Below are 16,161 nucleotides of genomic sequence, written 5' to 3'. Positions count from 1 at the left end.
GCACATGTATGCTGTCTGAAGTTTGCTTGTTTTTTCAGGTTTTCTAATAATTTTATTAGATATATGCTGGAGGACATTAAATAAAGCGCCTTCATGGGTATGCCTTCAGGAAAGCAGATAGCCTTAATAAAACACTAAGAAAAGTTGGGTTAATTTATGTGTAGAGAATACAATGAAAAAAAATTTTTTTTTGTTTTGTTTCTTTACAATAATATCTGATGTAGTTTTTTCCTGTTGGCTTCAAATTGTGTACTCCTTAAGAGAAATGGTGCTGATCTTTTATTTTCATTTTGGCAAAGTGCTCCCTGGCAGCTCTGTTGAACATCTGGCTATCAGCAGGTTGGGCTAATCTTTGTGCTGCAGAAAAATCTTGGAGTGTGAAGAGTGACAAAGATTTTTTTTTTTTTTACTTTGGCATGACAATAACAAACAATGCTGATGATGCTGCAGTCATATTCTGTCCTGTACTGAAATATATGCAGGTAAAAGCTACACAAGCATTCAAAATAAAATTTAATCCAAAGGAACAGAATCATCTGTCAAAATAAGCCACACCTTCGTCACCATGCAGATGATAAAATAGTGAGTCATATGAAGTCATATTTACAGTATTAGTAAAAGAAATGTTAATTAGGGCATAAAAACTGTCCATTCGGAAGAGATGCTCAGCATGATGTCTTCCACTCCACATGGACAATTTTTTTCTCAGGAAAATTTCTCAGCGTGTTTTCAAACACAATCTGCAGCTTTTCTAGGCCTGCAAGTCACAGATGCAATTAAGATGCAACTTGTCACAGATTATGCTGGAAGGAACGTTTAAGAGCTGGCATAAATGACAGGCTCAGACTGATTAAATAAAAAACCCAAACATTTTAAATAACAGAAGATTGCAGAATATGAGCAAATACCAACAGAGAGAAGGAAGAGGGGTGTAAGCAGCAACACAATGGCCTGGCAATGAAGCACTTTGTTAGCCCTGTAGATATTCTACAAAAACAGACAAATGTGATATTTAACTAGATACTGGCAAAAAGAACAATATACTTTATTTCCAAGACATTTCATATTTTACAAGAACTCCGACATTGAGTTCTCCTACATCTGATAAAGCAACCTGGATTTTCTTAATTTGGGAGATCTGTGATCGCCCAATAGTAATAATAAAACCGATCTTATTTATCTCTGCAAATGTCTTAAAATCAAACACTGTCCTCCTTTGATCTGCTGTGAGAAAAGCTTGACTAACAAACCCTCAAATCAAATCATGTATTCATGTTTGTTGTAAGCAATAGTCACCCCACTGTTGCTAATTCAATGACATTATGGCTATATTCAGTAACATTTAGCCAAAATCGGAATTGCTAAGCCAGCTTCATAAAGATTGGTAACTGGCAATCAGCCAGAAAACTGCAATCCGTGCACCCCTACTACGAAGTCTTCATAGCTCCCTACAATTGCAGCAGATCTGTTTTATATTTCCCAGACACATCAAAAGGGATACAAGAACAAACAACACTGAGAGAGAGCACAAGTTATCTGTGTATTGGGAGTATGCATTGGCCTTAAACCAGTTTGTTTTGGTGTTTCACATATTAGCTTTATTTATTTTTTTATTAAACTGACATCCACAGCTAATCACTGTGATTTTCAGATTTATTGAAAATGCACAATAGTGCTCCTGGTACATCAGCTGTTAAGCATCTAATTTTCTCATCAGTCAAACAAAGCCTGAGGGTATAAAAAATTATAAAGGAAAAACCAATCTGATCATTTTTCAGATCCAATTCAGGGTGGTCTCCTGCATTATAGGCATGGTGGCGTGCTATATGGCCTTTACTTGCCACTTCACTGTGCCTTACGTCAGCTCTGAATGTGACAGCATTACATAGCTTGCTTTAAGACGAAGTCAAATTCTGATTACTTAATTAGGATTCAACTGTAGAGCATAAAATATAGTTTTTGTGAATGTTTTTTTTAAGAGTCTGCAGTTGTGTGTTTAAGTATTGTCAACAATATCTTACAATTAACACTGTCATTAAATTTTTTAACTTTTAAATTTTTTTTATTTTTTTACACAAAAACATGATGTTGGTCAAGTTGTCAATATGTGGATCCACATTTAAAACTACACCAGCTGGTGATATTAAATGAAAACAGCCAAACAGAAATCAGCGTTGTTTATCAGTCCCCAAAAAATTAGGATATGCAAATGAAACCCTGTTGTCGGCCTGGTCGTCAACACTCGGAAGCGGGGTGGGGTGGGGTGGGGGATGGGGGGCAAACTCAATGAGACCCATTAAATCCAATAAGTCACATATAAGATGAGAGTATTCACTCAACCTTGGAATATTTTCTGTGTCCGCATGTGTCACCTCCTGACATTGTGCAGTATGGATCTAGTGAAGCTCAGGACAGATGGTCAGGATGGCACGTTTCTGTGTCGCTCATTGCCAGAGGGGCTTTCAGACTTTCTGGTCACCTGAAGAGCTATCTTGTTTCTGCCACTGAGCAGGGACATGCACAGATAGACACTAGGCACAGATAGAAGGGCTCTGTTTTCCTCTAGACAAAACAGAGCCCTTCTATACTTTACTTTTTTTTTCTTACAGTTTATTGGGTGTAGCCAAAAACATTACATGGCTATTGATTTAAAATTGATATGTAAAGATGATGCACAAGCTGTGCCTGAAAGAAAAAAAAAATCTCATATTACCAAGGCAGCTGGTGGTTTCATGTGCCACACAAGGTGCCCTTTTTTCCACTTCAGCACCTGCCCTTCCCCAACATGTCTGTACATGACAATGCCACCAAGTATCTTCCAGTAGGTTCATAAAAGCATGAAAGTCACTGAGTTCCCTTATTCCATGTTGCCAGAGGTGCAAACAGACATTTCGGAATCCCGAAGTGCCATCTGGTTCAACGGCATATCACTCCCACTTCGGTCTCGGGTAGCTGCACATAAATTTCACTGTAATGTTTTAGCACGCCCCAGCTTTTTGATGTTTGACTGTTCCACATTGAAGCATTCAAAACTCAGAAATAAAACCTTCAGCAATTTAGTTTTTTTGTTTTTGTTCACTCCAATTTCGCCTGTCTCTCCTAGTTCCTCACTCATCCCATACTCCTGCTGCTGCTCCCTCCCTTCAACCAATCAGAATTTAAAGTTATGCATTATTCATGTAAGCATCCAATCACAGAGAGGCAAAATAAAACTCAATATACATTTTTAGTTGCATCACCTGTGGAGAACGTTTTCTCACAGTACCTTTCAAACAAATTATATAAACAAAAGGAAATGAAGAGCCCTCTGCTGGACAAGTTACTACATTGGCTATAGACAGAACAGCTCAAGTCGACTGTAATTGTCAGAAAAATCCTTTGTATGCTCTCTCTGTTCAGAAATTGGTCAAATATCTTCTCAGTTGCTGTAAAATATAGCAGGGCTGCACTTAAACAAAGCAGTAAAAGGAAAAAGAATGGAGAGGGAGTCTGTGGTGGAGTCTGGCCCAAATAACTTGTTCTTATGATTAAATTTGAATAAAAGTCCATAAGCAATGCTTTGGGAATCGCTGAGCTCATGTTTCCCCTCCGCTGTCTCCCTCTCCGCCAGCTGTTTTGTCCTCTCACGGTGCCTGCTTTCACTTCTTGCAGCCTGTCACCACCTAGTAAAAGAGATCTTTATCATTCCAGAGAGGCTTGTGGTCCACCCCCACCGACTCTCAGGTACACTTTACCCCCATAGGGTTTAAGTCACCTGAGGCAAATATTCAGAGCAGCTCAGGATTGCACTAATGCCTTTCCTGCCTTCTTATGTCCATATCTGCAGATGAAGGCGCCGAGGGCAGGAGGGAGGCTGGTGGTCAGGACTCCAAAGAATACTGTGCCTCAGATAAGGACATCGTGGAAGTGGTGAGGACAGAGTACGTGTACACGCGGCCTCCACCCTGGTCAGATGTGCTGCCCACGATTCACATCATCACTCCCACATACAGCCGGCCGGTGCAGAAGGCAGAGCTGACACGTATCGCAAACACCTTCCTCCATGTCCCCAACTTGCACTGGATTCTGATAGAAGACTCGCAGAGGAGAACTCCTCTTGTCACAAGTCTCCTCCGAGAGACAGGGCTGAACTACACCCACCTCAATGTGGAGACTCCCAAGAACTTTAAGGTACGAGGTGACACTCGTGACCCCAGGATTCCCAGAGGAACCATGCAGCGGAACCTGGCCCTGCGTTGGCTTAGGGAGACCTTCAAAAACAACAGCCAGCCGGGCATCGTCTACTTTGCAGACGATGACAACTCCTACAGCCTGGAGCTATTTGAGGAGGTAAATGCCGTCGTCAACCCTGCTACTCTACCGGTGTATTTTCTGGTGTCTTTCACAATTATTTATGAAATTTGAAATGCTGCACTTCAAATTTTGGTTAATGTCTTTGCATTTTTTGAGCGTGGCTATGTGTTTTGTTTTTTTTGCTTTATAACTTTTCTTTTCACGGTTTGCTCTACCGAAAGAACCATGACGCAATTTCAGCACTGCCTCGCAGCTTGCTTCATTTTCAGTTGCCACGGGCAACTGATCTCAAGTCCAGACGACATATGATCCAAGCAAAAACTGTTCAGTTTTTAAAATTCTCCATTCTGTATGCAGAAATATTATAGAAATTTGGTACTTTTGAAAACTCATGACTTTCAGTGTGTGGGAAGCTTCTGCACTGTGTGTTTTGCCGCTGATGAACCAGGTTAAAGTTAGAAAATGCAGTCGCTAAAAATATTTCCAACATGTCTTTTTTTTATTAATTTGTTGTGTAGTTTAGTAAACTTAGTCGTCTGTGCAAGCTCACATACTAGATTTGCTATGTTGTTCGAAGGGAATAACATGATTTCACAACCTGCAAAAATACATTTTGCATTTGCATGACATATAAATTAAAGCTGCTTTGATGCAATTTCACTTTTACACACACACACACACACACACCCCCCCACACACACACCCACACACGCACGCACACACACACACACACACCCCCACACACACACACACACACACACACACACACACACGCACACACACACACACACACACACACACCTATTACATTATTGTTTTGGCCCCATCATACCATTAGCTCCAGATTTATATGTCTTTTTAATTTCAAACAATAATTCAATCTTTTTAAGCTGAGTTGCCCGTTTTGCACAGGTTGACACAAGTACCCTTACTGCTCAATTTCCATTTTAATTATTTGTGTAAGAAAATATACACAGTTTTTAATTTTAGATGTTGCTTCAAAATTAGGGCATTGCACAAAGCAATTATTTCATAAGGTTCACACTACACTTCTTATATTTTACATCATCACTTTTCTATGCAGTGTATTTATAATATGTTGCTCAGCTACCCTTTCTCCCTTCTGTCAGACAATTCCTTGGCTCACAACAAGTCCGGTCAGGGATCTGAAGCTGCCCGAGTGATGTCAGCACATGTAATCAGAACATCTCAAGCCATCCGTTTCGACATCAGTCGAATTACCTGAGCTGAAGCAGTGTAGGTCCTGCCAGTATTAACCTCGAGTCTTGTTAGTTTTGCAGACGTTGTCTGTGGCAAATGGAGTGGCCGGTATTGATAGTGACTGTCATTACCTTTCTCTGGAAATCAGCCAAAGTGCTCTGCCTTCCTCTGAGATCCTCCATCACCTCCAACAAGCTCATTCAGAGGCCAAAGTTAAAACCCTGGGGGGCAAAGACAGAGCTACGGGAGTGTGAAAATAGAAAAAGGGAAAAATAAAAGGCGACAGCTGAATAGATGAAACTCCAGTACAGTGTACTGAAATCTTGACAGGCATTAGCAGACTAGATGTGGGTCAGTCACATATGCAGGTTACTTATTAAGACTTGAAAAACTCTGTATTTATACTGCAAGGTCATTTGAAAAGATTGCATAAAACAGAATTAAACACACCTGGGCAAGTTAACTTTGAGCAAAAAGTAATGAAACACTGCAAATCATGATTGCATCATAAACAGAGAAAGCAAATCACGATTTCAGTTTCAGTAAACTGCCTCTCTGTTAACTAAAACTCTACTAGTCAGTGTTCATTAGAGTTCTGAAGGTAGGCAAATCCCTCAGTCTAATAGTTTTATATAAAAAGCACTCTCAACAGGCTCCTCATGTTGCTGATCCTTTGAGTCTTCCACTTCAGACATTATTGTCCCCAAAGGAAAATTATCTTCCACAAATGAGCCCCAGCACTCTCATAGCCAAAAAGTCAATAACTACCAATGCTAATTCAAAGTGTGCTAATTGTGTGCAAACCAGATATTGCTCACCTTCTAAATTTCAAATTATATGCAAGAAAGAAAAACAAAAAGCATTTATGAATTAAAAGTTTCTGATTTACCAACATTTAAATTGACTGATGAGTGTTCAAATAGAAGAAGGTTTGCTCATGTTTGTATATGTTTTACATTACAAGCATTACAAGGTCTGCAGTCTCGGACCAAACCTTTGGCCAAGATGGTCAAAGTCATTTAGTGAAAAGGTCTCAGAGGCCACAAAAATCTCACATATGTTAAAATAAATTTATATTTTTTAATACTCCAAAATATATTAAACAAAACAAGATACTAAAAAAAACTGTTGCATTTTTGTAGAAAATGTTTGATCCAAAGTATAAAAGGGTCTTGAATCAAAGAACGACTTATAATTTTAAACTTTAGGAGGTCAATTAATTTAGTTTTTGGGCTAGCGTTTCTATATTCTCAATAACAAGAATGTGATGGGTATGGGCTTACTGAATTCCCCACACTGGTAAGTGGGGAATATTTAAATAATTGAATTTTTAAATGACCAAAGTTCTTTACTGAGATGAACAAACTAGGCATGTCAGTTAGATGTAAACTGAATAAATTATGTTTTTTGAAACAAAGAAAAGTTTGAGAAACTTTTATGAAAATCTTTCATTTGGATAATATCTCACAGACTCCACAAATTAGAACAACGTACTGCAATAGTCTCCCTAAATATCCTTGAGGTCTGAATAATTGAGGAGAATTATTGGTTTTTATGTATTTTCAACCAAAGGACTTTGTTTCTCTTTTCAGTCTCACATCTCAAACACAGTACTGTGTCTCTGTAGGGCCCTTGCAAACTGGAGCAGGAAACTGAACTTAAATCCCAAGACTGGCATGCATTCGCAAAACTGGAGCAAAACCACACAAGAAATTGTGTACAAACCCATCATATTCGCCTGAGTGAGGCAGGGGAAACTTGGTTGCATTTTCATTTGCTTGGCTGCCAGCAGAAGAGGGGATTTGTGTCAGTTTCACTCCGGCTGATATTCCCTCCAGAAGAAGCGAGCGGAACACTCATTTTCACATTTTTCAGTGTGGATGGGAGAGTGACAAACCTCTTGACACCACCTGCAAGGGGGCTGATTTGTTGTTTTCTCTTGTTGTGAGGGAAGGCGTAAACATATCTGCAAGAGGAAGCTGGCAAGTGACGTCGCAGCCAGACGAGACGGATTTACTCCCTGCCAAAGAACGCTCATCCTTGAAACGGTGCAAAGAGATACGGTTTGTGTAGCCGACAAAGCAAGCTGGAGACCGAAAAGACAGAATAAGAGTGTGATGAGAGATGATGTTGGATTGAAAAATGTGACCAATGGAAGAGGATATTTTTAACCCAACCATGCACTTAGACACATATACAAACCCAGTATCTCTTCAGTGTCACCATTACTTCCTAGAGCTCATTAGAACAGACTCAGCTACTTGTCTTTCCCAGGAGCTCACATTCACGAAATTCCCAAAGTTTTCTGCCGCTTCGTAATGTTCAAACTGTACTCCTCCTAAATCACCTGACCCGAACGCTCAGCAGAAATGGGAAAGATGCGAATGCGTCCGATGTGCCTACTTGTTCCATCAGTGCAGGCAAGCACTGCATCTTACCAGTGACTGCAGAGGTACTTAAGAGGCATCATTATTTCTGCTGCATTGAGTTTGACTGAATGCCTCTGCAGTTTCTAAATCCTCTTCGACCCTCATTTTAAAAATGCACCTTTTATTGTAGCTGCAGCTTTTTGTCAGAGTGGCAAGAACCCAAGGAACAACAGACAAAGGAGAGGGTGGTGAAAGTTCTTGATCGTAGAAGATTAAAGGACCAAAAAAGCGGAAGTAAAAAGGAGGATAGTGCAGTTCCATCTTAAAGAATTTTTTGAGCCAAGCATGAAGCTGAGCCATTTTCTCTAATAGGTCTGCTCCTGTAAAGCCTCCTGGCTCTGCCCGTGTTTACTCCCTTTTAAGATGGCAGCGCCTCATTATCTTATTGTACGGCAGCCCTTGAACAGTGTGTCAGCTGCACTGGTACAGCAGCACGGTCAATATTCACCATCTTTCAGAATGAATCATCTCCGTCCATGCTCTGCTGCAGCACTGCTGACTGAAGCTAAACTACTGTCTTCCTGTCATGTATGCTCCTTCAGATCACTAATATGCTCTCTCCCTCTGCCTCTTCCTCTCCTCCGGCTAGATGAGGTCAACTCGGAAAGTCTCAGTGTGGCCTGTGGCCTTCGTGGGTGGCCTGCGCTACGAGTCCCCCAAGGTAAACGCAGCCGGAAAGGTCTACGGCTGGAAGGCGGTGTTCGACCCCCACCGGCCATTTGCCATCGACATGGCTGGCTTCGCCATCAACCTGAAGCTCATCCTCTCCAAGCCACAGGCATACTTTAAGCTCCGTGGGGTAAAGGGAGGCTACCAGGAGAGTAGCTTGCTCCGAGAACTTGTAACACTCAATGACCTGGAGCCAAAAGCTGCCAACTGCACTAAGGTAACCTCAGGTTTCTGCAACTCAACTGAAACAGTTTAACTGTATTTCACACAGTCCAAAAGCTGCAAAATAAGGTCCAGGGTGTAAATGTATTTGTTTGTTTATTTATTTATTCATATGTTCAATGCTCTAATCAACATGAAGTATTAATCTTATAAAATACTATATTTTAAATTATTGTTCAATGTAGATTTAATTGAAATCTGCTAAAAAAATTTTAAAAAATCAAGTAAGAGTGGCAAAATAATTTACACATACTGCCATCTTAGTTACTGTATCTGAGCTTTAGCAAGTTGTGATGATTAAAACATCAAAACTTTATTTTTCAAATGATCTGTTTTTCAGCATAGTTTCTATTGGTGTCTTTTTTTGATGACTCATAAACACGAAAAAATGGTTTTCGAATGAACATACTTACATTCCGTATTCAAGTCAAGTCACTGAGTGGCTTCTTTTAACCTTAAAGTAGAAGCACGAGCCCTGCTGAAGACAAATATTAACATGGGGCTCACGGTAATTAAAACGACTGTTAATTCAACCTCAGTGGATCCCCAGTATTCACGGTGATTATTAACAAATCCTAAAATCAGCTAAAACTTGAGACTCTCTCTGAAAGCACTTATATTTGTGCATTTCAACAATCCAAGCACACAATATGGGTCATTATGTTCTAACATGCAGGTGCAGAGGGGGGTAGAAGGGGCTTGAGCCCCTGCCTCTTTGATTCTTGAAGCCATCAGTGCAATACAGCATAGCTGTTGCTCGTTGTAGAAAACTTTTTTTTTTTTGGTTGTTAATCAAGCAACAATCAAACCTTTTCTATATATATATATTGCATTTTATATATAAAAAATGCATTTTATTCCCATAAGCACTTGGTGCAGGATGAACTATTTTCTCTCCAGCTTTACCGCTCCCTCTTGCGGTTGTTGGTCTGGGTCACCTTGCTAAGCTTTCTCTCTGGGCAAAGAAGAGTCAGCCAGAGGCCTTCAGCAAGCCAGTCCTCATCACAAGCACCCATACACACACAGACAAAGATAGAACGGAGAAGAAAAGGAGGGAAAAGGAAGGGACGTACTCTCAGCCAGGTTTTCATCCTGCTCCTCTCCTGCCTTTCACAGGCCTAAATGAAAAGAGGGGATTCAGGGAACTGCTCGCGGAACTGAATTGGATTCGGTGAAGGAGACAGAGACGTCACACTGATTACAGATGAGTGCAGGAGATGGACAAAAAGGGTGGTAAAGATGGAGTAAAGGGGAGGGAGTGGGGGTTAAGTCGTGTATATGCATGTTTTTTCTTATAATCGTCCACTTCAGATGCGAGCGTCACGGTTACCCGCCTCCTCACTACACCTGAGCAGAGAGGGAGTGGGCTCCTGGCACGGCTCATGCATATTTCATGACTCCTGCCACGGAAAGATGAAAGAAGGAAGGGTACCAACACAAAGGAGAGAAGAGGGAAATGAGCTTGACACTTTGAGTTTGTTTCCCTCCCCCTCAGCCCCCCTTTGCAAGCGTTTTCCTGCGTGTTTGTTCTGTCTCTGGGGCAAAAGCAAGCCAGCATGAAGGCTTTGGAAGATGTAATGGAACAAAAACGTATCCAGAAGAACTGGGGAGAAAACTAGCAATGCCACAAAGGGAAACGTTTGTACAACAAATAATTTAGAGCTGTCAGTCATTTGAAGGAAGCAATTATTCTGTGGTCAGAAATGGACAAGCTGAAAAAAGACTGTGCTAAATTTGTAAGAAAAACAATGTTTCAACGCTGCTTCTTTTCACTCTGCAGGGTTCACGCTCAAGTAGCTCTTTAGACATAGATAGGCCCCGTGGTGGTGAATGTACTGCTGGAGCTGCTTCCAGAATCGACTGTAGTTGAAGAACATAAGGCTGAATCAGTGCATTAAGGGAACAGCATGTCACTAATGTTTCTGCTGTTTGTGTTTCCATGCTATCTTTTTTTTTTTTTTTTTACCAGATACTCGTTTGGCACACAAGGACAGAGAAACCCGTCCTGGTGAATGAGGGGAAGAAAGGATTCACAGATCCAAACATGGAGATTTGATTGTACTTTCCTCAAACTCTGGTAAATATTCACATTTTTTACGCATCAAAGGGCGGCTTTTTTCTTTTCTTTTTTTTTACTTTGTCAACTGATGTGCAGAAAGAGCAGTACCCCTCTTATATATTTCTTTTTTTTCACATTTTAATTTCACCAATCTTCCAACAAATTCTATTAGATACAGATCACCTGAGAAACTGCAGTATTTTAATCATATTTAAATTTGGACTTTGACAAAACCAAAACCATAATTTTGCTCATTTTTGTCAGGCAGTCAGAGGTGGACTTGCTCTTTTGTCCAGTCAGTAAACAGAATATTTTTCAGTAATTTTGGGGATGGTCTACTCTAGATGAGGAGATCCTTGTGTCCCTTTTTGCCAGCGGTGGATTTCACCTTTGAACTCTCCCATTGATACCATTTTTTCCACAATCTGTCTCATTGTTGAGCTGGGAAGCTTGACATTATTTGAAGGCTTGTGGTGCTTTAGATATTATTCTAGGGTTTTTTTTTTTTTTGTACTTGGATGACCACTTCATGCTATATTGGAGCAGAAATGGACACAGATAGACCCTTTTTTCCTCCATACAAGTCTCAGAAATATCTGTGTGATCATTTTCTGACCATCACTAATTTTGTTTTTTATCCACCCCTGGATTTATACAGCTTGGGATAAGATGTGCTCTGTTTTGAGGTCTTTTAGCCTGCTTCCTGCTGTCTGGGCGCATCTATTTAAGTGATTTCTTGATTCTACTAGTTTGGCAAAAAAAAAAAATAAGGCATAGGTGTGGCCGGTAAAATTCAAGTCAGCCTTTTGTAATTAGTTATAGATTTTTCAAACATTATAACGGGGAAACACTTCTTCACAGCACTGCAGCTACAGTATGAAAGGAACAGGTGTTTTAACGTTTTCTAATAAAATGTGCAGTAACTGTAACAAATGTTCTTTTATTACAGCAGCTGCTCTCTGAAATAAAGAGGGTAATGGAGTTAAATTAAACATGAATGCTACTTCTCAGCTAACTAATTGTTTTGTTTTGCAGATGGTGGGCCTTGCAACTGCAGTGGGGGAAAACAGTCAAGTTTCTATAGAACTGTTCAACTGTGATGAAGTCTTAATTCTAAGGAAACAAAACGGAGGAATATGACATGGATTTAAAAAATATTTTTCAAATATGGACCAAAAACATGTCAACTATATCATATCAAAGCACAGCAGGCAGAGGCAGCAGTCGTTCTTCAGATCTACCACTGAAGAGCAAAGAGGATGGATCTCTAATGAGGTTTACCTCCACCTTCTCCGGGGTTGGGTGGGACAGCACAATATGAAAAGCATACAGCCAGCAGACTGGAACAAGCAAACAGGTCTGAAAACTACCCTTCCTCTGCAAATAATGCAAAGGATCTGAAAGAAATGGACCAGCGTCTACACATTGCACACAAAAGGAGATTCAGGATGTGGTACACATCATCAGTGCTGGATTTAGAAAAAAAAAAAAAAGTTGAGTTCAATTTCAGCAAGGAAGAAATGTTTAAATAACTGCAAATGTTTGCTGTAATTTAATTTAACTGGTTTAGGAGTTTTATGAACACTTGAACTGCTAGTTCACCTGTATTGACTCTTGTCTTCATGTCCTGTTGGGTTTTCATTGTCAATTTTACACCATCATTAAAACTCATACATATACAGTGGGCCACATAGGCACGTACAGTTAAAAGAGAAATTCAACCTTGGTGTTCAACTTGAGAAACATAGTTATCTAAAACTTAACACTCTTCTTAGCATTTAAAATTAACAAGGGGTTTTCTCTTGAGGAAGGGTTTATAGATAGTAAACAAATATGAGACCAATCGGAGGCCTGGGGGAAAATTTTGACAAATGCACTGAACCATTGTATTTATGTGTGAATGCAAAGCTATTAAATTATTGAAACTGAAAGATAAAACTTATTTACTGTCTGCACTCGTCTTATAGAATACTGGTGGAATGTGTGAGACTTGATTAAGAGAACATTTAGTTTGCGGCACCTTCAAAATGAAGAATCTTTCATTCAAGCTCAGATTCATAAACGTCAACTCCTACAGAGGCCCAAAAGTGTCACATTGAAATTCATTTATTAGATGAGAGGAAAAAAATACCTTCCCAAATACATGATTAAGAAAACATGTCATTCATTAACTAATGATTTTGTGCTGCAGTGCAAAAATCAATTTAGTTTTTTCTCTTCTTTCTGTATGCCTGTCAGTCCGCAGGCGGAGCTGATGCAGATATTCTGAAGTTGACCCATTTGGTCTGAAGGAAATTCTTTCACACACATGGACTCTCTTTGGTTAGGTATCTTTCTCATTGCTGTGACAAATGATGATAAACAAAATATCTCTCGCAAGGCAAATAGAGATTAAAAACATGTGGGAACACCACCTTTAACAAATTAAACAGTCTTTCATAGGAGAATCTTCATCATTTAGTTGACTGAGCGTGCTTCTTCTATCTTACCTAGATTAATGCCATAGCAGCACCACCAGGAATAGGCTGGATGTTTAGTCCTCCAGAAAGTTTTTTAAACAGTGTCTAGATAATAACCACTCATAATTTTGGGGGTTGATGGGATTTCAGAAGATTTGCCTTGGCAAGCTTCTATGGCTGGAACAGAAATTTTGGTTGATTCAAATAAAAAATTAACACTCCTTAGGTTTTTTAAAAGGAAGCCTATTCTTTGTAATGTCATGTTATAAAGAGTCTACTCACTAATGTGCTGATCTGATGCAGCTATTTAAAAAAGTGTTGATGATTCTGAAATATTGCAGCTCTTCTCATTTTACTGTCCAGATTCTGGATTCCGGTAACATTTGAAGATGGGACTGAGAGTGAATGACCGATATTCAAAGTGTCTTTATGAGCAACAGAAAAGCAAGTAAACATCACAAAACAAATAAATATTGCTACTAATCAAATATGGTCTTTTGCTAAATTAGAATCCATTCACCACTAAAGTCTTATTGTTAATCACAATGACAAGTCAGACTACTTTACAATGCACTGCAGTACATTAACAAATGAAATGACCCATTTTGGTAAATTCTGTTATATGTCTTTATGTATTACTTTGTGGCACTTTTGGTCCTCCACATATCTAAATCCTCAGTCTGTTATTTTATTTTGTCTGGGCGCGTCAAATCTGCGTCAGATATTGGCTAAATGCCATTATCTATGAATATTAAAAATAAAATAAAAAATGATCAGAAATCGAGTTTAAAAAAGTATAAACATTAATGCATGGCCCTGAAAATGTGATATATGTAAACAAAAAAAAAATTGAACATTCAGCTCTGAAGTCAATGTAGGCAAATGAAAAGCACAAGAAAAATAATAATGTTTTTTTTTTTGTCTGGTTGCAATGTGGACCCAGTATCTTTAGTACAACTGGTAATATCTGATGCATTATTACGTAGGCTCATGTCAAACATTAACTGGACCACCGAGGAGAGTGTCTGCAGCTCTAACGATAGACATCAGTAGTAATCAGGCAGTACAGCTGATCATTTTTACAAAGTTATTCCACACCTCACAATATAATGGAATCTCTCCTCTTCTGGACAGATCATCCATCTGCAATACCCAGTGGTGGTCCTGATCTATTGCTGTCCCGCTGTAGAAACTGGAGATAATTTAAACACTTAAGCCTCAGTGCTTTACCTGACTCCTTCTGTGTAGCTCCCTAACTTCTGAGACAGAATGTAATGTTAACTGCTGCACAATACAAAAAAAAAGAAGAAAAACGTAACCAGATGTTATTCTAAAGCTCAGCAAGAGAATCCAAGTTATTACACATTTTACTTGGCACTGATTAGACACACATGCAGAAAAATGGCTGTATCTCTCTAACCACGCTAGGCTGCTTTCATTGACCGCATGATATTACCCCTGCACAGGGATTAGCCATGAAGATCACCAGCTACCCTCCAGTTATTTATTCAGTGTCAAAATTTAATATGTTTATTTATATATTTATTTCAACTTTGGATGTGCAATTTAATTACAGCAGCTGCTGTTTTTTTTTTTATCTCTCTAGAAAAGCACGCTCTCACACAGCATACGTGGATTATGTAGATCGTTATTAACAGAATGGTGGCACAACGCTGATAATCATGTTCCACCTGAAAGCGTTTCTTATGAAAGAATCCACCTGAAGTGTTTGGCACCAAAACAAAACAATACTTGTGGTCTGAAGTGGAAAAATGCCAGGGTGTATAGAAACATAATGACAACAGGTGTTGCTTGTTCCCCCCTGACCAAGATTCAGGGGGAAAGTAAATTACTGTTCTTGTTTTCTGGATATTGCTTTTGTCAAGGTGCAGACTGACTAATGATACTGCAGTGTACAGATCAGCATGTGGTCGGACTGGTTGAATACGGTTATGTGATGTAATTTTGTGTGTTGTGTCATAGAGCAGCAGAACAATTGAAAGGGCTTCGCCTTGAACATGTTACAAAATTTCTTCACGTTTTTTTTTTTTTTTTTTTACTATTTTGCATAAAGCAATAGTTTACTTAACCAGCCTTCCCACAACAAACACCAACATCCTCTAAGGCACAATACACTTTACACATAGTCTTTTTTTATCATCTCCACATCACCTGTTCTCATTCACTTTTTATGCATGTGACTCTTAAGGTTGTTTATTTGCCACAGCAGCTCTCTCAGACAAATGTTAGTTGAATCAAGATAAATAAATAACTGAAAAAAAAAAAACACATGTAGCCCAGAGTGTTGTTTCCAGATGTGGGGGGTTTTAACCAAACTGTATGTATTTCAGTCCCAACGAGTCAATCCTTTAGGGATGCAGATTTAAAATGGATTACTGACCAAAAAAAGCATGTGAACTGTATAAACTGTGTTTTTTTTTACAACACAGAGACAGCGAATCTGAATTGACATCTAATATTTATCACTTCATTAATTATTCATTACTTTTTGCATCTGTTTAATTAATAATAATATAAAAGGTGCTACAAGTAATACATCGGATTCCAAATATATTAATTACCTCAGAATTTTTTCCCATTTGTTTCTCACACTACAACTACAAACTTTGACATATTTTACTGGGATTTTGTGTGTTGGAATGAGACCAGGTTGTATGTTGTGAAGTGAAAGGAAAAGGATATGAGGTTTTTCAGTAAAACGGTTGAGTCTATAAGTGTTATAATCCCTTTGATCCTAGATTTAGCCATCTCACAGAGCACAGTCCAATCCATCACCTGAAAATGATGC

General features: G+C 39.1%; 1 protein-coding gene across 6 annotated transcripts in view; it reads left to right on the top strand.

Annotated features, from left to right (window-relative positions):
• The window catches only part of b3gat1a (beta-1,3-glucuronyltransferase 1 (glucuronosyltransferase P) a), a 90,710-nt gene extending 75,071 nt beyond the window's left edge, over positions 1-15,639 (top strand). For 2 of the 6 annotated variants that reach the window (XM_055028901.1, XM_055028902.1), the window contains 5 exons: positions 3,652-3,723; positions 3,827-4,329; positions 8,533-8,829; positions 10,804-10,911; positions 11,929-15,639. In XM_055028901.1, coding sequence (XP_054884876.1) covers positions 3,652-3,723; positions 3,827-4,329; positions 8,533-8,829; positions 10,804-10,890 — 959 coding nt within the window. In that variant the 3' untranslated portion in view covers positions 10,891-10,911; positions 11,929-15,639. The other 4 variants (XM_055028906.1, XM_055028905.1, XM_055028903.1 and 1 more) reach the window with 4 other exon arrangements.
• The last annotated feature ends 522 nt before the right edge of the window (positions 15,640-16,161 follow it).

The sequence above is a fragment of the Poeciliopsis prolifica genome, unplaced genomic scaffold (assembly GCF_027474105.1).
Source record: "Poeciliopsis prolifica strain line A6 unplaced genomic scaffold, Auburn_PproV2 SCAFFOLD004, whole genome shotgun sequence".
NCBI lineage: Eukaryota > Metazoa > Chordata > Actinopteri > Cyprinodontiformes > Poeciliidae > Poeciliopsis > Poeciliopsis prolifica.
Note: the sequence above shows the minus strand (reverse complement) of the source record. Positions and strands in the feature narration are given on the sequence as shown.